We start from the raw sequence: 22,240 nt of genomic DNA on the forward strand, positions 1-22,240 counted from the left end.
CAAGGATACATAAGAACTCTTCTGCATTGCTAGTGTTGACAAAAACCTTTCTGGAAAGCATTTTGGTGTTATTGAATAACATCCTTAAAATAGGTCATTCCCCTTTGACCTAGTAATTTCATTTCTAATAATATACTATAAGGAAATAATTAAGGGATATACACATAGGGTTTTTTGGGGGAAAAAATCACTACAGTGATAACCTAATGAACAAGAATAAATAGAAACATTTTTGTTATTTAGTCCAGTAGATAAATTTATATGATGGGATATTACACAGTTATTATAAAGAAGTTTGCAAAGGCTTTTTTATGTCATAGAAAATGTTATTCAAAATAATTGTGATAGAAGATTATGTACAAGTCTCAGATGAAGTATATTAATTATAATTGTGCATGTGTATGTGTGATGGTGGAGTTGCTATGGACCATTTTCCCAACATTTTTCAAATGATCTTTGTTTTATAAAATGAAATCAGGAAATGTCATAAGTTGAAGTTTGTGATGACTTTTCTGGGTCCAGCTACATATCTGTTATAATTGGTGTTAATGCCCCATAATTCTCAAATTTAGTGGTTTATAAGTTTTATGTTGATGCTGAACATTGAGGACACATATGGTACTAAATCATATACCAAGTATCTCAGAGCATTGAGGTATATTTCAGAATTTTCCAGTGCCAATGAAAGAGGCTCTATGTCACAAGATACTAAGTTCCCATATGGTAAGATTATCTGATGAGATATCAAACAAACGTCCCCAAACTGTACATTGCAGGCTTCCTCCCCTTGTCTCTTTGGATAATCTGCTTATTAACGGAATGTGAGTTGCTATGGTAGTGGGAGTGAGGAATTAACTGGAAGGGAATTGTGCAGTATGAAGAAAGATCTATTTAAGTCCATGAGAAAATGCATTTGACGTAGTATTAACATGTCACTTTGCCTGCTCTCATGATGCAAATTGGCACCAAAAACCTAGTAAAGTTTCTTAAAACTGTAGAAATCCAACTGGACTCAGTTTTTTTTACATTGGACTGAAATCCATTAGTCCTTGAAAACAGATAATACATGTGTTTTTGCTCATCATTATTTCCCCAGCACTTACCATGATGCCTAGCACCTAGTAGGCATACTTTACAAATGTTTTTCAATTCTTATACATATGTAAATGAAGACGATAAAATCAGGTTGACTTCAGTCCAGAAAACATGGAGGAGGGATTTAAGAATTCTGAAGTGGTAATTTTGAAGTACTATAATCTTTATTTGGGGGCCTTAATATATATTATCCATACAGAGGCTTCAAGAAGGACCTATTATTTCATATGATTATTCTGTCATTTACTAAGAAAGGGGTGTTATAATCTCATGCTATAATTTTGGTTTTATTATTTTTTCTTGCATACCTGTTAAATTGTGATTTACATATTAATCTATTTACATTATATAGTGAATTTTTAATCTCAAATAATATTTTGCCTTAATGTACTATGTCTGATATTAATATTATACATCATCTTCTTTTGTTTATTATTTGTGTGCCATAACTTATTCTATCCTTTTATTTTCATCCTTGTTGTAACTTTACATTTGGGATATTTCTCTTGTAAATTGCACGTAGCTGTTTAATAGTGGAAAGATGTATAAATTTCCTTTGATTATAGCATCCCAAAATATTCTGTAATTGCAGATTTGATTTCCTCTTTGAAGAAAAGCTTCATTTATTCCCTCTCCAATGCTCTTTCTTTCTTTATGTACTTCCAAGTTTCTGCCCTATATCATTTTCCTTCTGCCTGAATAAAATCTTCTAACATTTCTTGCAGGGCAGGTCTACTGGTGATGATTTCATTCAGGCTTTGTTTGTCTGAGAAAGTCTTTATTTCTCCTTTTTTTTTTTTTTTTTTTTGCTTCTCCTTAACTTTTGGATCTTTTTCTATATGTAGAAATCTAGGTCGGTGGGTCTTTTAACAGTTTAAATATTTCACTTCACTCTTCTTGCTTGCATGGTTTCTGACAAAAAGGCTGCTACAATTCTTATCCTTATTTCATTATATGTAAGTAAGATATCTGGTGTTCTCTGAGCTGCTTGGATCTGTAAGTTGGTGTCTGTCATTAATTTTGGAAAATCCTTAACCATTATTAACTTGATATTTCTTCTGCTCCATTCTGTTTTCTAATGTTCATCTATGCATATAGGATTCTAGATTTGCCTGTCCCTCAAGATTTCAGGGTGATGATTTGCCCTGAAATTTCATTTCTCTGACAGGTCAAAAAAAAGTCATTGGTTTTTAGTTTGTCCAGCTTTTGATCTTGCTGTTGGTGCCTCTAGCCTCACATTGATTCTGCAGGGAAGAAACGCAAAGGGGAAGCAAGGAATCCATAGATACTGTGGGTTCCTGGGGAAAAAAAAGAGAAACCCTAAGCCCCATATTCCAGGGATGGGAAGAAACCCCAGATAGATTTGTCAGAACCTCAAGCAATGTAGCCTTATATCTCACTTCCTTGGTAAGGGCAGAAGAAGAAGAGGCTGCAAAATAGAAATGTCTATGTGGTGTTTATAGGCATTCTGAGCCTTAGGCCTTCTCACATGGTTTCCCTTATTTCGGGGTATCATGGGAGTATATGTAGGAGAAAGCCTCGCAGAGATTAACAGGCCCCAGCATGATAGGAGCAGCAGAATATTACCCATGTATATGAGTGCTGTATGATACCCACAGAGAGAGTTGGACCCAAAGGGGCTTTGCAATAAAGAATGAAGCTCAACTGAACAACTGCCTGTCTTGGACAGACATTGGTGAACAAATACAACACGAATGCCAGCGTGGATATATGATACTCAACAGATGTTACCTATCCTGATGTTTTGACACTAGTTAAGATCCCCAGAAATTAGACACAGCCCCAAAGCAAAGGATGAGAGAGACTCCATACCGCTGGAGATTAAGTTTCAACCACTCAGTAGAATGGAAACTTAACATTAAATTTATGTTGAGTTGCAGAGCAAAAACTTACATTTCCTGCACACCCGAGTTTGTCAGATAATATCAATACCTGCTGAACAATCTGCAGCAGAAAGTATGTGAAAAATGCTGAGTATCCCAAACAAATTTATCTACTGAAAACATGGGGTATGTGACTCTTTTAGTTAAAAACCATGGTCGTCTTACCTCAAGGCCAGAGAAACATGTGAGAAATGACATCTGGCATTTTGGTGGGTACCAATATAAAGGGAACTGGGTATTTGAGGAGAGGAAAGGAGAACTTCTAACATTCAGCATTCTTCTCTGCAGAATGAAATCATTGTCATTGGTGAGATGTGATTTCACTTTATTTCTTCTTCTTCCTGTCCCCATCTCTCTTACTTCAAATACTTCTCTTTTCTCCCTAGTTACTAATATTTCCTCCCTCGTTTCTCTTTTTCTCCTTTCTCCTTGTTTATTTTCCCTTCCTCTTCATCTACTCCTTAACTCCTTGTCTTAATCACTTTGGGCTGCTATAACAGAGTACCATAGACTGGGTGGCTGAAACTACAGAAATTTACTTCTCACAGTTCTAGAGTCTTGAAAGTCCAAGACCAAGGCACTGGCAGATCTGGTGTGTGATGAGGGCCCTCTTCTTCCTGGTTTACCGATGGCCATCTTCTCATTGTGTCTTCACAAGGTGGAGAACAGACAGAGAGGAAGCAAGGTTTCTCCTGTCTCTTCTTAAAAGGGCACTAATCTCATCATGAAGGCTTCCACCCTCATGGCCTAATTACCTCCGAAAAGCTCCATCTCTGAATACTGTCACATTGGGAATTTAGGCTTCAACATCTGAATTTGGTAGGGACGCAAACATTCTGTCCGTAGCACCCCTCTATCTACTCCTGCCTCCCTCTCACATCCCTCCATCCTACATTCTCTTCTCCCTTCTATATTCTACTTCCTTATTCTCTTTCCTCCTGCTTTTTCAACTTCAACTTTGTATCCATTCTTTCTCCACTCATACTTATTTTTCCTTATCTTCCTAATTCCATTTACTTCCAACTGCTATTTTCATTTATCCTTTCTCTTATTCCTATTTTCTTCTTTCTTTTCTTCCTCTCTTCCTCTTCACCCCCTCTTTTCTACTTGACTCTTCTTTCTCCATTTTTCCATCTCCCCATGGTCCCATCTAACACGATGGCGAAAAAGTGAGAAAAAGAGAATAGAAAGGAATAAAAATGTACTTAAAATGGTAGAATCAACAGGGATAAGTGATGGATTAGATTAGGGAATAAGGCAGAGAGAGGCATTATGAATAACACAAAGTAAAATAGGAAAAGAAAGAAACTATTAAATATGATTTTTTTAAAACTATAGAAAAGTGATAATCATTCCGATTCGTGAAATGGTAAAGACTTTTCAGAAAAAAGAAAGGGATGTTACTTACTGAGATCATTACTCAATATTGTTCTTGATGTTTTAGCAAATCATATAAGGCAGGACAATAAAATAAGTGCTATATATATTTTAAGAGAAGTGATAAATTATTTATTTTCCTTATAGTATGATTATCCATTAGGAAATCACAATAGATTAAAAAAAAACACTAAGGTTGAGGACTTCTGCTTCCAGAAGGAAGGGGCAAATGGTATAGATGTATTTTTCCCTTTCATTCCTTGACATAATATATAAACCAAACATAAGAAGACCTTGAAAGCTGAAGAGAAGAAGATATATTCTCTAGGGAACTTGGAGCCCAAGGAACAACATGGAGGTAAGTTCCCTAGAGAAGCTGGCAAACTGAAAATACCAAAGGGTGAAACAAAAATTAAACCAACATAAGTCTACTTTCTCTCTATCCAAAGAACAGACAGCCCAGCAAGACAAAAAAAAATTAGATAATAACTGCCCTATTCTAGCCTTTAAACAGCAGAGGAAAGACAGTGGCCTCACTCCTACCAGCAAAGGCCAGTTAGAGATCCTAGACTTCCACCCTTACCAGCCTGTAATGAGATCTACAATTCCCTGACAGAGTGATAGAGTGAATGGAGAGTGGGAATAGCCCAGTCCCCTCAGTGTCAGCAGAGACCTTGTGCAGACCCTGGAGCTCCACCCCTAATGGGTGATAATGAGGTACTCCTCCCCCTAACCAATGGTATGGTATCAAGAAGAGGCCTAATGAACAATTAGGATTTTTATCACCACCTAACAGTAACAATGACACCCATCCACCAGTGGTCTCACTGGGGGCCATTTGGAGAGAAGTAATTAGGCACCCAAGTCTCTTCCAGAGTGGTATTGGTAAAAGCTTAATATGGAGCTGGAACTCTCACTTAGCCCACAGTAATAAGGAGCCCCTCTTTCCCAGGTATCAATGGAGGCTAAGTGGGGGATGTGGACTTCTCCCCACAGATGGTAAAACAGAAGATTTAAATAAGATATGCAAAGTATCCAGGATTCAATCGAAAATCAGTTGTCATAGTGAGAACTGTAATAATCACAACCTGAATGATGAAAGACATCCACACACACCAACATCAAGATCACACAGGTACTTGAATCATCTGACAAAGGTTTTTAAACAGTCATCCTAAAAATATTTCAGTGAGCAATTGTGAACCTGCTTAGAACAAATGAAAAAATTAAAAGCCTCGGTGAAGAAATAGAAAATCTCAAAAAGAAATAGAAGATATAAGGAAGAATTAATAGGAAATTTAAAAACCTAAAAAAGTCAATAAATGAACTTTAAAAAAGTAAAACCTCAGTAGATGAGCTCAACAGCAGAATAAAGATAACAGAAGAATGAATCAGTGAACTTGAAGATAGAACAATAGAAATTATCCATTCTAAGGAATGGAAGACAAAATAGACCGAAAAATAAAAAACGGATTTAGGCACTTGGATTCTTAAAAGAATTTAAATATGTGTTGTAGTCACAGAAGAGAGAAAAAAGAGAGACTGAAAAAGTGTTCAGAGATAGATAGAATGGCTGAAAATTTCCTAAATTTGGGAAGAAAAAAAGAACAATCCCAGAGATTCAAGGATTCAAGAATCTAAGCAAACCCTACACAAGATATGTCATTTTCAAACTTCTGAAAGCTAAAGATAGGGAAAAAATCTTGAAAGCCACCAAAGAGAGACATGATACTTTACCTATAGGGAACACCAAAGCAGTAACAGCAGATCTCTCATTAGATACCATGGAGGCCACAGCATTTTTCAAGTGCTACAAGAAAAGAACTGTGAGCCCAGAATTATACCCAATGAAAATATCCTTCAATAATGAAGAAGAAATCAAGACATTTGCAGAAGAAACCAGTAATAAAGCAACCCAGTAATAGAGGGTAACTTCCTCAATTTTATAGAAAGAAATCTACAGTAAACCTTCAGCTAGCATCATAGTTAATGGTGAGAGACTGAATAAAAGCCATTTTAACTGGGATGAGATGGTATCTTATTGTGGTTGTGATTTGCATTTCTCTAGTGATTAGTGATGTTGAGCATTTTTTATAGACCTGTTGGCCACCTGTATGTCTTTTGAGAAATGTCTATTCAGATCTTTTGCCCGTTTTTAATTGGATTATTTGAGGGTTTTTTTTTTTTGCTATTGAATTGTTTGAGTTCCTTATATATTCTGGTTATTAATCCCACGTCAGTTGAATAGTTTGCAAATAATTTCTCCCATTCCGTAGTTTGTCTCTTGATTGTTTCCTTTTAGCATGATGTGATCCTATTTGTCCATTTTTGATTTGGTTGCCTGTGTTTTTGAGGTCTTACTCAAGAAATCTTTGACCAGACAAATGTCCTAGAGCATTTCTCCAATATTTTCTTCTAGTAGTTTCATAGTTTCAGGTCTTAGATTTAAGTCTTTAATTCATTGTGATTGGATTTTTGTATATGGTGAGAGATAGGTCCAAAAGAAGGGAAATCAGTATATCAAAGAGATATCTGCACTCCCATGTTTATTGCAGCACTATTCACAATAGCCAAGATATGGAATCAACCTAAGTGTCCATCCACAGATTAATGGATAAAGAAAATGTGGTACATATACACAATGGAATATTATTTAGCCATGAAGTATGAAATCCTGTCATTTGCAACACATGGATGGAACTGGAGTTAAGTGAAATAAACCATGCACAGAAAGACAACTATCACATGTTCTCACTCATATGTGGGAACTCAAAGAATTGATCTCATGGAGGTAGAGAGTAGAATGATTGTTATCAGAGGCTGGGAAGGGTAGTGGAGAGGAGGTGATAACAAGGGATTGGTTAATGGGTACAGAAAGACAATTAGATGGTAGGAATAAGATCTAGTGTTCATTGCAATAGGGCAACTATAGTTAATAATTTGTTATATATTTCAAAACAACTAAAAGAATGGATTTGGAATGTTCACAACACAAAGAAAATGATAAATATTTGAGGGGATGGGTATCCCAATTACCGGATTTGATCATTACACATTGTGTGCATGTATCAAAATATCACATGTACCCCCATAAATATGTATAATTATGTAACCATAAAAATTAAAAATATTAAAAATGGTAAATCTAAGCCTACTTCTTTAAATAAAATAGTATTAGAAATTCTAGCCAGCTCAGTAAGATAGAAAATAAAATAAAAGCCATACAGATTAGAAAGGAAAAAATAAAACTATTTCCAGATGTCATGATAGTGTATGTAAAAATTCCCAAGAATCTACAAAAAAAAAAAAAACTTCTAGAACTAATAAATGAGTTGAGCAAGGTCACAGGCCATAAGAGCAACATATCAACATCAATTTCTATATACCAGCAATGGACATTCGGAAACCAAAATTAAAAACAGAATACCATTTATAATAACTCAAAAATGAAACATGTATAAATTTAACAAAACATGTACAGAACTTCTATACTAAAAATTATAAAACTTTAATGAAGAAATTAAAGAACACCAAAATAAATGGAGAGAGACCATATTCATGGATTGGAAGAGTCAATATAGAAAATATATTAATTATCCCGAAATTGATACACAGTTTGAGTGCAATTCCTGTGAAAATCCCAGCAAGATGTTTTGTAGATACAGGGCAAGATTATCCAAAAATATATGGAAGGACAAAAGAACTAGAACAATAAATAAAATAATTTTGAAAAAAGTATAAAGGGGAGAAATCATTCTACCCAATTTTAAGACTGTCAAATACAGTAATCAAGACTGTGGTATTGGTAGATGAATAGACACAGAAGAGTGGAATAGAATAGAGAACTCAGAAGTAGTTTCCAAATATGGCCAACTGATTTTTGACAAAGGTGCAAAAACAATTCAGTGTACGAAAGATCTCCTTTTAATCCTGGACTGATTGGATATCCATAGCTCTGACCCCCTCCCTGCCCAAAATAAACCTCAACCTCAACCTCACACCTCATTCAAAACTTAAAACCAAATGGATGACAGACTTCAATGTAAAAATTAAAACCATAAAACTTTTAGACAATTACATAGGAGAAAATCTTGTCCTAGGGCTTGTTGAAAAGTCCTTAGAAATGACATAAAACCCATAATCCTTAAAAGGAAAAAAGTCCCAATAAATGGGACTTCCTCAAAATTCAGAATTTGTTTTGCAAAAGACTCTGTTAAGATAAAAAGACAAACTACAAACTAGGAGAAAATATTTGCAAACCATATATCTGACAAAGGACTTGTACATAAAATATATAAACTCTCAAGATTCAACAGTAAAACAAGGAAAACAATTAAAAATGAGCAAAAGGCATGAAGAGACTACATCAAAAAGAATGTGTGCTATCACTCTGGGAGGCCGAGGCAGGTGGATTGTTTGAGCTCAGGAGTTTGAGACCAGCCTGAGCAAGAGGGAGACCTCGTCTCTACTATAAATAGAAAGAAATTACCCAAACAACTAAAAATAGAAAAAAAAATTAGCCGGGCATGGTGGCGCGTGCCTGTAGTCCCAACTACCCGGGAGGCTGAGGCAGGAGGATCGCTTGAGCCCAGGAGTTTGAGGTTGCTGTGAGCTAGGCTGACGCCAAGGCACTCACTCTAGCCAGTGCAACAGAGAGAGACTCTGTCTCAAAAAAAAAAAAAAAAAAAAAAATGTGTGGATGGCAAATAAACACATAAAAAGGTGTTTGGCATTGTTAACCATTAGGGAAATGCAAATTAAAATCACAGTGAGATATTACTACACACTGATTTCTAAAAATTACTGATAGCAACAGATGCAAGGATTTGGAGAAACTATATCACTCACACATTGCTGGTGGGAATGTAAAGTGGTATAACCATTCTAGGAATGTTTAGTAATTTCTTGTAAAACTAACATGGACTTACTGTACAACCCAGCAGTTGCACTCTTGGGCACTTATCCCAGAGAAATGGGAACTTAGGTTCACTTAAAAACTTGTACACACACACACAAAAAAAAAAAAAACTTGTACACAAATGTTTATAGCAGCTTTCTTCGTGATGGCCCAAAACTTGAAGCAACCCAGATGTCTTTCAGTGGGTGAATGGTTAAGCCAACTGGTGTAGCACATCTGTACCATGGAATAGTACTTAGCAATAAAAAGGAACAAACTGTTGGTACACACAGCTTACTCTCACAGGCATTATGCAGAGTGTGAAAAAAGCCAATCTCAAAATGTGACATATGGTTTGATTCCATTTTTATAATCTTCTCAAATTGTATTATAGGGAGGGAGAACACATTAATGGTTGCCAGGGGTTAGGGATGGTGGGAACGGGGGCTGTTTGGTGTGACTATAATAAAGGGGTAGTACGAGGGAAATCTTTGTGGTAATGGAATACTTGTGTCTTGATTGCTGTGGTGATTGTAGAGACCTCTTCATGGGATAAAGTGACATAGAACTTTATATACCTGTTATAGTTCTGGTTTTGATTTTGTACTGTACTTACATAGATGTAACTACTGGGAGAAGTGGATGAAGGGTACATAGGACCTCTTTGTACTATCTTTGCAATTTCTTGTGTATTTATAATTATTTCAAAATAAAAAGTTTTTAAAATTTTTAAAAAGCGGTAGAATTAATAAAATATTGCTGAAAGTAGGTGGGCACCAGCTGTATTTCAAAAAGTGTGCTGTAAGTATTAGCTGCCACCACTGAACAGTGGACACTGGATGCTGGCCCTGCTGCTAATGTTGCCCCTAGAAACTGGTTTTTCTTGTGGCTGCTGCTCCCACCACCACAACTATGGCAATGAATTCCATCATTGCATCTTTGAATCACTCCTTTAAAAGTATTAGATCTGAGTTATATGATTCTTTGTACAGTGAAAGCTGAGCAGTCATGGAGTGTTCAAACCCTGTGCATTCTTCCCTCTAATCCCCACCACCCCCCAAAAAAAAGGTCTTTTGCAAAGAAAGGTCTTGCTCTTGGCCAGCTCTTGGGAGATAACCTGTAAGCCCTTGGAATATCCAGCCTTATTAGAATCTTTGTTTACCTGTGGCCATGGGCCACACTAGATAGTTTATGCTAACAACAATGTGATTTATCGTGGGAGCCTTGGGCTACGTGATATTAGTTTGACTTTTGGATGGGCTGGAGACTGAATAACTAAGGTCAGCCACACAGGTGCTCCATGCCTATCTGACCCCCAATCAAAACCCTTGGCTTGGGTGAACTTCCCTGGTTGACAATACTTTATACATGCTTTCACACATCATTGTTGGGAGAATTGAGCACTGGCCATACAACTCCACTGGGAGAGGACAACTGAAAGCTTGCACCTGGTCTCTCTTGGACTCTGCCATATGTACCTTTTACTTTTGCTGATTTTAATCTGTATTCTTTCACCGTAATAAACCATAGCCATAATAACTTTTCTGAGTTCTATGAGTCCTTCTAGCAAATCATTGAATCTGAAGGGTCGTCTTTGGGAGCTTGCCCCACTGGTGAATCCTAGATTACATTCTCTTAGCTGGCAAGGGGATGTGAAGAAGTGAATATCTGGCCTTTGCGGCTTTTGCAGTTGGAACTCTTAAGTAATATACAGTTTATCCACTGTATTACCTTACTAAAATGTGGAAAACATTTTTGAAATATATCTGGCCCCAAGGGTTTTCAGTAAGGATCTGTGGGACTGTATAAAGAACTAAAAATCAATAAGACAAAGATAGACAACCCAAATGAAAAATAGGTAAAAGACTTACAGAAGCACCTTACAAAACAAATCTAATATATTCATTAATATATAAAAATGAGTTCTACCACATTACTTATCAGAAATATAAATTAAAAGCACAAGGAAATACCAGTAAATAAATACACACCAGATTGGCAAAAAAGTGGAAAAGTATTATAATACCAAGCACTGTAGAGTATGTTAATTTTACTCCTAGGCATCTGCTGTCATAGAGATAAAAACAACATTAAGCATTAAAATATACGGAGATATATACAAATATTTTTGTTGCAATGTTGCTGTGTGTGTGCCACCCACCCCCGCCAAAAAAAATCCCTGAAACTAAAATAAATGTCCATCTGTGGGGGAATGGTTGAATACATTGTGACACATTCCTATCATGGAATATTATGCAGTCTTTTAAAAGAATGAATCAGAGGTGGATTGTCAAGGTAGATGCATAAAAGCTTATATAATATCTTAATTTTTGTAAAAATAAAAAAACATGACTTTTTGAGCATGGAAGGATATAAAAATGGTGTTACAAATGCATGTCTGGCAGGTGAAGGCAGAAGTCAAAGGAAGGAGTGGAAAGCAGTAAGGAAAAGAATGCAATTTAAAATATATGGCATATGTATAATCCCAGTTATGTAAGAATATATACATATATGCATAAAATGATATATGAAAAGGTAGCATCAAAATCTTACCAATTTTCTCAAGGTGATGAGATTTAGAGTGATGTTTACTTAATTTCTACAATATTTAAGCAATGTTTGAATTTTTAATGATGAATATGCATTATTTGTATAATGAGAAAAAAAATAAGTGAATTTATCACAGGAAAAAAAATGCCACTTAGGTTTCTTGCTTTAGCAATGGGGTGGATAGTATGATTCATGCATTCATTTAACAAATATTTATCGAGCATATAAAAATGTGCCAGGTATGGTGCTAGGTGCTGGGGATGCAACGAATAAAACAAACAAATCCATCTCCCTAAGAAGCTCATATTCTAAAGGGGAGAGAAGGGCATAACGAGGAGAAATACTATTCTGGTAGGAAGGAGGATATATATGAAGGAATCAGTTTGCGACCTGTTAATTTTGAGAATACTGAGAGACATTCAATTGGAGGAGTGAGGTAGGCAGTTGGATTACAGATCTAGAATTCATAGGCCAAAGTTAGGATGGAGTCACAGATATGGAAACGGATAGCTATAATGGTTTTTCAGACCTCCTTTCCTGAGTCTGATCACGTCCCACTGCAGACACTTTACAGAGGAAGTGCTGAGGAAAAACAGGCAGCTGACAGGGGAGGTTGCTATGCAACAGATGAGGAAAGTCATCCAGCCAGGCAGAATTGATGTTGGCCCTTGGGGACCAAGTGCTGCAGTCCTTCCTAGCATTTGCAGGCTTCTGGCAGGAGTTGATGCCAGAACAAATGGGAAATGCATAAAGATCTGCCTTGGATTTTGAGAAACTATCAGTTTAATTTGAGTCACCTCACATCTGTATACCATTTTCTGCCTTTTTTAGTTTCTCCAGTCATCCTGGAAGCATAGCAGTATGTGTCCTTGCTAGGACCCACTTACTATGCTTTCCACTTTGCATATTGAGAAACCCAGCTCAGAGAAGTCTAGTGACTTCAGTGGGTTCACACAGCTAGGGACAGTTCAGGCACTCCATCCTTGGAATTCTGAAGTCCAGCCCAGCTTCAGGCCACTACTGCTCCAGGCCCTGGAAGGAACCAGGCCTTGCCATGGCTCAGACACAGGTGTCTGATTGTCCTGGCCACTCCAGTGGGCATCAAGAAGGCCTCAGGGGCAGCATGATTGTGTCACTCCTAGGGAAGAGGCCTGATAGTTGAAGCAGAGAGTGGACTCCAAGGAGCAATTCCCACACCTGGATGGACCCACATAGAGCAGGCATGGGATGGGGTTGGGACCTCTGCCTGTGCCCTGAATGCAGAGCATGAGTTTCCTAGTTCTAGGAGCTAGGCCTCCTAGAACAGAAACCTTCCTTGTTTGGGACAGATGTTAGGGTAGGGGAGTCTGTAGCCCAAATGCAGGAAGGGGGTTGGCGCCTCGGTCCCCAGGCCAGCACTAGCAAAATGTGGGCTTTGGAGTCAGGAAGATCCTGGCTCAAATTTTGCACTTTATGTTCGCTGGCTCTGTGGCCTTGTCTAGTTCATGCAATATGTCTGTGCCTCAGCGTCCTGATCTGTAAAATGGAAATGCTGACATCCACCTCCCAGGGCTGCTGTGAGCGGAAGACAAACCCCAGAACAGACCCTGCTGTGATGTACAAGCCATGCTCTTCCCTACTCACACCCCCCCCCCCGCGTGCGCGCGGACACACACACACTCACACACACACACAAAATGAGTCCATGGCTGGAGCTGCAGAAAGAGCAGGGAAGAAGCCAATGTTCCCTGAGTCTGGAAGCTAGTGAGGGGCACTCATGTAGAGTCACGTGGCAGGCACAGACTTTACTACCTTCAGTAATGTATCCTCTCTGGCCATTCCATTTTCTGGGTCCCAAAGTAGATGAGCTTTCAGCATAGGCCTAATAACACTTGTTGCAATTAAAGACCCCACGCAGAGACCGCCTTAATAGTGACCTAAGCGGTGCTGAGCGAGGGGGTGGAGATGCATGCCAACCTGACAGGAGAGGCCTTGAGTAGGGGAGAGAGAGAATAGAGACGCATTGCGGAAAAGGTAGGGGGCCGGTGTGTGGGGCAAGGGGTGGGACCAAGAGGCACAGCGCATCTGTTGGGGGAGGGGGTGTAGAGGAAGGGGAGGGACCAATGTATATTGTCAACCTGGTTGGCGGTGGGGTGGTGTGTTGGCAAAGGGGCGGGACTGTCTTCCAGCGCACATGCGCATCATGGGCTCCAGGACGAAGCTTTTGTTGGGAAAGCGGGCGGGACTTTATTTGGCTGTTCGTTGTGTGCGCATGCGCACAACGTCCTGAGACGGTGGGTGGTATATAAGGCGAAGAGGCGGGGTCGCCGAAGCTGCCGCGCTGGCATTTTCTCCTGGACAAGGAGAGAGTGCGGCTGCTGAGAGCCGAGCACAGCAATCCTGATCCTCTGAGTCGTGAAGAAGTGAGGCAACGAGGGGGTTGGGGTTGGGGCCTGAGGCAAGGTGAGAATTAGCCCCCAGACAGGGCATCTGCCCGCTGGTGCGGGCCTCCCATTTTTATCCCGATCCCTTTACCCTAGATTCTGAATCCCCTTCGACTCGCCTTCACATCCCCCTCCCGATCCTTCCTGACTCAGAAACCCTATCCTATCCCTCCCATCGTTCGAAATCCTCACAGATTTCCTGACCTCAATCTGTACTGTTATACGATTGCTGCTGCTTCAGAATCTCCATGCAACTTCCCAAATGCGAATCCCAACGGCCAACCCTCCCCCACCCGATTCAGAACTCTAATCTGCCCTCCAAACCCCAATTTGAAGCTTCTCCCTGTCAGCAGCTTCTCGGGATTCAGAACCTCCATCTAGACGCCCATTCACTTTTCCCGCTCCGATCGGGCCCGTTCCTCCTCACATTCAGCACCTCATTTGCCCCCACGATCAAACCACAGACACCTCCCCCCTGTTCAGCCTTTCGTGTTTGCCCTCTGTAGTGTAACGCCCAGCCCCTCTCTCAAACCCCCAGGCTCTGCTCTTGCCAGAGGGACAGGAGCCATGGCTCAGAATATGGACTGTGGTGCGGGCCTCCTCGGCTTCCAGGTGAGATCTCCGCTCCCCACCCCACCATTTCCCCAGCCGACAGTTTCCCCCCACTCCCTCGGACCCCTGTGGTCGCCCAAATGCCTCAGTCCGATTTTGCCCTTTTTAGTGCCTAGACTCCGACTTTCGAATTCTCATCATTTATCGAAGGGGGGGAGGGGCGTCCCTTTTCAGCCATCAGTCCCTGCTCAGAGATAGGGGAGACCCTGTTAGTAGTCAGGGCAATCTGCCCGGAGAATGCGGGTTGGGTAAGGAACCATTTTTTTTCCTTAGTCCTGAGGCATGTAGAGCAGCCTGTCGCCCCCTCCCCCAACCTCCCGCCTCCACCCTCCCTCTCTCCTGCATTCCCCAGCCGGCGCGACCCCCCACTTATTCTCCTCAACTCCTGGATCCGCCTTGCGCCCTGAGCTGCTACCGCACGCCTCACCCACTCTGCTCTAACCCCACTCCTCCTTCGGCCCCACCCCCTCCCGTTCTTGCCCACTCCTCATACCGCCCCACCCCTCATTTTGACTCTGCTCCACTCCACCCCTACCACATGTTTTGTACTCGCCCCGCCTCCTTTCATCCCTGGAGAACCCCCTAGGTCTCTACCTCAGCCCTCCTGTTTTTGCACCAACCGCCTGCCTGCAGCTCCCCTGCTGCGCTGCTCCCTCCCCTCTCCTGCTCCCGCCTTGGAGGCCCAGAGCTTTAATATTTTTCCCCTGTATTTGCAGTCTGAGGCCTCTGTAGAAGACAGCGCCTTGCTTATGCAGACCTTGATGGAGGCGATCCAGATCTCGGAGGCTCCACCTACTAACCAGAAGGCAGCTGCCAGCGGGCCCAATGCTAGTCCCCAGAGTTCACAGCCCCCAACTGCCAATGAGATGGCTGATATTCAGGTCTCAGCAGCTGCCGCTAGGCCTAAGACAGCCTTTAAAACCCAGAATGCCACCACAAAAGGCCCTAATGGTGTCTATGATTTCTCTCAGGCACATAATGCCAAGGAGATGCCCAACACCCAGCCCAAGGCAGCCTTTAAGCCCCAGAATGCCACCCCAAAGGGCCCAAATGCTGCCTATGATTTTTCCCAGGCAGCAACCACTGGTGAGTTAGCTGCTAACAAGTCTGAAATGGCCTTTAAGGCCCAGAATGCCACTGCTAAGGTGGGCCCAAATGCCACCTACAATTTCTCTCAGTCTCTCAATGCCAATGAGATGGCCAACAACCGGCCTAAGACAGCCTTCAAGGCTTGGAATGATACGACTAAGGCCCCAATAACTGATACCCAGACCCAGAATGTAAATCAGGTCAGAACTGCCGCTTCCCAGACTGACATAGAGACAGACCTAGGTATCTCCGAACCTGACGGGGCAGCTGCACAGACATCAGCAGACGGTTCCCAGGCTCAGAATCTGGAGTCCCGGACTATAATTCGTGGCAAGAGGACCCGCAAGGTGAGATCCCTACTAGCTTCACTTTGCTTCTATCTCTCCTTTTTTCTCTGAGGTTGTCCATGTGTTCTAATCAGAACAAAATATATATATAACTGTATTCACCTAGGCTGCAGGGGATGTTGAGAATGTTTATTCCTGTCCTCTGAGTGTCCATAGACTGATGGGGAGATAATCCGTGGGCACAAATAATATATACAACCTATACGTAATTCAGTTTACATTTTGATAGTAGCCATGATGTGTTAAGTCTTGAGCTAGACACACTCACACAGGTTATCATTAAATTTTGAAGGAAGCTCCTACCAGCTAGGGATCATAGTCCCAGTTATACAGAAAAGGAAACTACGTCCCAGAGAGGTGAAGTGACTTGAGTGATTTGTTCAGGGTGGTACAAGCAGAGCCAGTGGTGGATGGGACATAGGAAGAAGAGAAGCCTTAGGCCCCATCCTTGGGTTGCTCCTGGCCTGGTTCGGAGATGAAACTCTTGCCTGGAAGACAGTGAAAGACAAGCCCAGGAGTCAGGGTGACCTATGTCTAGTGGGTCAGGCTGTCACTACAGGTTAGGGTTTAGAGGGCCTTCCTGGAGTAGATAGGGTGAAGACAGAGAACCAGCTGGTGACCCTGGACTTTTCTTCTCTCTCATGATGCAGATTAATAACTTGAATGTGGAAGAGAGTAGCAGTGGGGATCAGAGACGGGCCCCATTGGCTGCAGGGACCTGGAGGTCTGCAGCGGTTCCAGTGACCACTCAGAATCCACCCAGCGCACCTCCCAATGTGCTCTGGCAGACCCCATTGGCTTGGCAGAACCCCTCAGGCTGGCAAAACCAGACAGCCAGGCAGACCCCACCAGCACGTCAGAGCCCCCCAGCTAGGCAGACCCCACCAACCTGGCAGAACCCAGTTGCTTGGCAGAACCCAGTGATCTGGCCAAACCCAGTAATCTGGCAAAACCCGGTGATCTGGCCTAACCCCATTGTCTGGCCTGGCCCAGTTGTCTGGCCAAACCCACTGGCCTGGCAGAATCCACCTGGATGGCAGACCCCACCTGGATGGCAGACCCCACCGGGCTGGCAGGGCCCCCCAGACTGGCAAGGCCCTCCTGACTGGCCGCTTCCACCCGACTGGCCGCTGCCACCCGATTGGCCACTTCCCACTGACTGGCCGCTGCCACCTGACTGGATCCCCGCCGACTGGCCGATTCCACCTGACTGGCATAACCTGCGACCCTCGCCTAATCTGCGCCCCTCACCCAACTCTCGTGCCTCACAGAACCCAGGTGCTGCACAGCCCCGAGATGTGGCCCTTCTTCAGGAAAGAGTAAGAGCTGTAACTCCCCAGTCCCTTTTCCCCTCTCCTGCTCTTTTGTCATCTTTCCATCTACAATTCAACCAAGCTTTTTGCAAATATCTTATCACTTTAATGATTTCCTTCGCCCCCCCCCCAGGCAAATAAGTTGGTCAAGTACCTGATGCTTAAAGACTACACAAAGGTGCCCATCAAGCGCTCAGGTAGGCATCCAGTGCCCCCTCCCCGAGCCTCTGCTCTGCCCCTCACCCCATGCTCTATGGGCATCCCTTTGCTTATATGTCCCTTCCCCTTCTATCCCCTCCCTTCCATGGCTAACTCTTTCTTTTCCACCGTTGAGGACCCTGGCCGTGCTACCCTCAGCAGAGCTAGCAAAGAGGTTGCTACTCTGTGGGCCCCGCTCAGGTCAGGTGTCCTTCTCTCCTACAGAAATGCTGAGAGATATCATCCGTGAATACACTGACGTTTATCCAGAAATCATTGAGCGTGCATGCTTTGTCCTAGAGAAGGTAAGAAGGCAGCCGTGAGGGTCAGGAATGATTGGGAAAGTCTTGATTTTAAAGATTTCTTGGGGTTTCTACTGTGAGTTTAGGGCAAGTCTCCCAGGGAGGCGATTGACTGACTATGGGTAGCTTCTGCTAGATTTTGTAATTTCATGGTCTTTTTTCTTGGCTTATAGAAATTTGGGATTCAACTGAAAGAAATCGACAAGGAAGAACACCTGTATATTCTCATCAGTACCCCCGAGTCCCTGGCTGGCATACTGGGAACGTAAGATGGGAAAGGAGGTGGAACATGGCCTTTCTCAGTGGTGCTTTTCTTCTGGGAGTTTCAAGTAGTTCAGAGTCCAGGGTTCAGGGTCACATAGCAGTTCATGGGCAGTGCTGGGGTATAATTCTTCCATAGCTGACGAATATTGGGGAGGCTAGATGGGCAAGCTGGCTGAGGTCTCTCATGCAAATGGCTGCTAAAAATATATTCTTTTTGTGCTCCTTTAGGACCAAAGACACACCCAAGCTGGGTCTCCTCTTGGTGATTCTGGGCGTCATCTTTATGAATGGCAACCGTGCCAGTGAGGGTGAGTGGCTGGACCTGCAGCTGGGGGTTGGCTGCAGCCTGATTTCCATGCTGATTTTCCATCCCTTGTCTCCCCTTGCTTCCCACTGCAGCTGTCCTCTGGGAGGCACTACGCAAGATGGGACTGCGTCCTGGGTACGATTGGGCTGTCTCATCTCTTGCCTGTTTGTATCATCCTTTGGCGACAGAGGATGGTCCCAGGATTGCATTAAGATGGTGTGGTGGTCTGGGGAGATTGGTTTGGGGGGGTTCAGAGCCCTAGGATGTGACCTGGGTGGATGGGGAAGCATTCATGACCTCTCTGCCTCTTTTCTCATCTCTGACCTCTGTGCTTGAAAGCTCTTTTCTTTTCTTTGGACAAAGTCATAGTGTCTTATTATGCATTCCCTTTTTTTACTATTAGGGTAAGACATCCCCTCCTTGGAGATCTGAGGAAACTTCTCACGTATGAGTTTGTAAAGCAGAAGTAAGTGATGCCTAAGGGGCTTTTTATGGTCCTGGTGATTATGCCTGTGTGCTAGTTATCCTCAGAAAGCCCTTTGAGCCCAAGCTTGTTTCTTACACTGTGTTTGTACACACACACACAGAGGCACATAGGTACTAAGTTGTATGTATTACATATGCTCCTCATGATCGAATTTTTCTGCAGGATAGTTGTCTTTTCCCACGGTAGACATTCCCACGGCTGGGCCAGGCTGAGGCTTTTGCACTACAATGTAAGCATCGCAATGGGCCTGTGGCCCATTGACAAGATTATAAGAACCTGGAGCTAGAGTTGAGGCAGAAGGGGTGAGATGAAGTGTTGTCCTTTCCGTGACCCTACACAAGCCTCCTCTGCAGCTCTCCATGATTGCTTAGTGTAGAATCACTAGCACAGGAATTCCAAGGCTTGATAATTAAAGGGTAAATACCCTGATTGTGTTTAGGAATGAGCCCTAGAGGGAATTTCTACCTGAAATCTGATGTTTCAAAATCTAGGATTATTTTGCACTAGTGGACTACCATTCTGCTTGGGTAGGTAGACAAAAAGACTCTTCTGCTCTTTCAGGTATCTGGACTACAGGCGAGTGCCCAACAGCAACCCTCCTGAGTATGAGTTCCTCTGGGGCCTCCGTTCCTACCATGAGACTAGCAAGATGAAAGTGCTGAGATTCATTGCAGAGGTAATGGAGGAACTGCTCCAGAATTGATAGGTCAAGGGATGAGGTATCACTGGCTGGGAAAGGCCCAGAGCAGGAATGAGGTCTTAGGTATTTATTTATTTATTTATTTATTTATTTATTTATTTATTTTTTGAGACAGAGTCTCACTCTGTCGCCCAGGCTAGAGTGCCGTGGTATCAGCCTAGCTCACAGCAACCTCAAACTCCTGGGCTCAAGTGATCCTCCTGCCTCAGCCTCCCGAGTAGCTGGGACTACAGGCACGTGCCACCATGCCCAGCTAATTTTTTTCTGTATATTTTTAGTTGTCCATCTAATTTCTTTCTATTTTTAGTAGAGACGGGGTCTCGCTCTTGCTCAGGCTGGTCTCGAACTCCTGAGCTCAAACAATCCGCCCGCCTCGGCCTCCCAGAGTGCTAGGATTACAGGCGTGAGCCACTGCACCCAGCCTTTTTTATTCATTTATTTTTAATTGAGTAATAAAATTGTGGGGTACAATGTGATGCTTGATAATATGTATACATTATAGAATGATTAAATCAAGTTAATTATCCATTACTTCATATACTTACCATTTTTTGATGGTAAGAACATTTAAAATCTACTATCTTAGCAATTTTCAAATGTATATTATTATTAACTATAGTTATCATGCTATACCATAGGTCTCCAGAACTTTTTCATCCTGTCTAACTGAAACTTTGTACCCTTTAACCAATATCTCCCCATTCCCCCCACCACAGCCCCTGGCAACTACCATTCTACTCTCTGCTTCTATGAGTTTGACTCTTTTAGATTCCACATATAAGTGAACTCATGCAATATTTGTCTTTCTGTGTCTGGCTTATTGCACATAGCATAATGTCCTCCAGCTTTATCCATGTTGTTGCAAATGGCAGGATTTCCTTCTTTTTTAGGGCTGAATAGTATTCCATTTGTGTGTGTGTGTGTGTGTGTGTGTGTGTGTGTGTGTGTGTGTGTCTGTATGTGTGTATAGAACATATTCTTTATCTGTTCCTCCATTGATGAACACTTAGGTTGATTCCATATCTTGACTGTTGTAAATAGGTTTTGTTTTCTTTTTATTCCTCATCTCAGGTTCAGAAGAGAGACCCTCGTGACTGGACTGCACAGTTCATGGAGGCCGCAGATGAGGCCTTGGATGCTCTGGATGCTGCTGCAGCTGAGGCCGAGGCACGGGCTGAAGCGAGAACCCGCATGGGAATTGGAGATGAGGCCGTGTCTGGGCCCTGGAGCTGGGATGACATTGAGTTTGAGCTGCTGACCTGGGATGAGGAAGGAGATTTTGGAGATCCCTGGTCCAGAATCCCATTTACCTTCTGGGCCAGATACCACCAGAATGCCCGCTCCAGATTTCCTCAGACCCTTGCCGGTCCCATTATTGGCCCTGGTGGTACAGCCAGTGCCAACTTTGCTGCCAACTTTGGTGCCATTGGTTTCTTCTGGGTCGAGTGAGATGTCGGGTAGGTATGTCACTTTGGATTGGGCAATTAGGGTCTTTGGGGGATATAGGGTCCATGGGGTGGTATTTATGTGCATTAGCCAGGAGTCATAGGAAACCCATGGTGGGGAGATGAGGAAAGTATAGGGAAGCACTATTTGGTATTTATATTCCTTACTATTTGATACATATCATTGACTTTTTACTTTTTCTTTCTTATATTCACAGATATTGCTGATCAGTTCCATACTCTTTCCCCTGAGTAAGGCTGAAGCCTCAGATTCCTTCTAAACACAGCTATCTAGAGAGCCACATCCTGTTGACTGAAAGTGGCATGCAAGATAAATTTATTTGCTGTTCCTTGTCTGTTGCTGTTTTTTTTCCCTTGTGTGCTGTCAAGTTTTGGTATCAGAAATAAACATTGAAATTGCAAAGTGAATTAGATGTGTCCCCCTTTTTTTTCTGTGTTCAGGGAGAAATCAACATTGTTATATGGGAGAGACAGGGCCTCAGCTCTGAAAGGTAGATCAACTTTCAACAGGTAGAAATATGGGTAGATGCAGCTTGAGATTGAGAAACAAAGGAGGAATCAATGAACACAACTGGTAACAAGACCCAAGAACTAGTATAGTCTATTCAATATCACTTAAGTGACTCATGATAGATACGCTGCAAGGTGTCCTGGAATGACATTGAGAGAAGTGAAATAATGAGGGAGGATGTAGATGGTCAGACAGTTTCATTTAAAAAAAGACAGGAGGTAGAACTCCAGGTGAGATAAGACCCAGAGAGTGTAGGTAGTTGAAGGGGAGAGAAGATGACATTTCCTGGAGATGAACAGTCCATGTCCTGTGGTTCCAGGGTGTTAGTTGTGCTGTGGAAAGTGAAATAACTCCAGGATGGAGGCAGGAGTAGCAGTAGAGTAACACTATGAGTTAGT

General features: G+C 42.3%; 1 protein-coding gene across 3 annotated transcripts in view; it reads left to right on the forward strand.

Moving 5' to 3' along the window:
* LOC105827107 (melanoma-associated antigen D1) overlaps window positions 1-21,739 on the forward strand; it is a 43,243-nt gene extending 21,504 nt beyond the window's left edge. Inside the window, exons 1-13 of one of the 3 annotated variants that reach the window (XM_012665131.1) lie at window positions 14,135-14,265; window positions 14,785-14,858; window positions 15,575-16,294; window positions 16,945-17,613; window positions 17,741-17,804; window positions 18,031-18,110; window positions 18,281-18,372; window positions 18,600-18,679; window positions 18,771-18,813; window positions 19,082-19,144; window positions 19,727-19,841; window positions 20,937-21,326; window positions 21,529-21,739. In XM_012665131.1, the coding sequence (XP_012520585.1) occupies window positions 14,814-14,858; window positions 15,575-16,294; window positions 16,945-17,613; window positions 17,741-17,804; window positions 18,031-18,110; window positions 18,281-18,372; window positions 18,600-18,679; window positions 18,771-18,813; window positions 19,082-19,144; window positions 19,727-19,841; window positions 20,937-21,314 (2,349 nt within the window). In that variant the 5' untranslated portion in view covers window positions 14,135-14,265; window positions 14,785-14,813 and the 3' untranslated portion in view covers window positions 21,315-21,326; window positions 21,529-21,739. Of the gene's footprint in view, window positions 1-14,134; window positions 14,266-14,784; window positions 14,859-15,574; window positions 16,295-16,944; window positions 17,614-17,740; window positions 17,805-18,030; window positions 18,111-18,280; window positions 18,373-18,599; window positions 18,680-18,770; window positions 18,814-19,081; window positions 19,145-19,726; window positions 19,842-20,936; window positions 21,327-21,528 lie in introns of those variants that run through there. The other 2 variants (XM_012665129.1, XM_012665130.1) reach the window with 2 other exon arrangements.
* Window positions 21,740-22,240: the final 501 nt, after the last annotated feature.

This window comes from Propithecus coquereli, unplaced genomic scaffold, assembly GCF_000956105.1.
Source record: "Propithecus coquereli isolate 6110/MARCELLA unplaced genomic scaffold, Pcoq_1.0 Scaffold969, whole genome shotgun sequence".
Taxonomy (NCBI): Eukaryota; Metazoa; Chordata; class Mammalia; order Primates; family Indriidae; genus Propithecus; species Propithecus coquereli.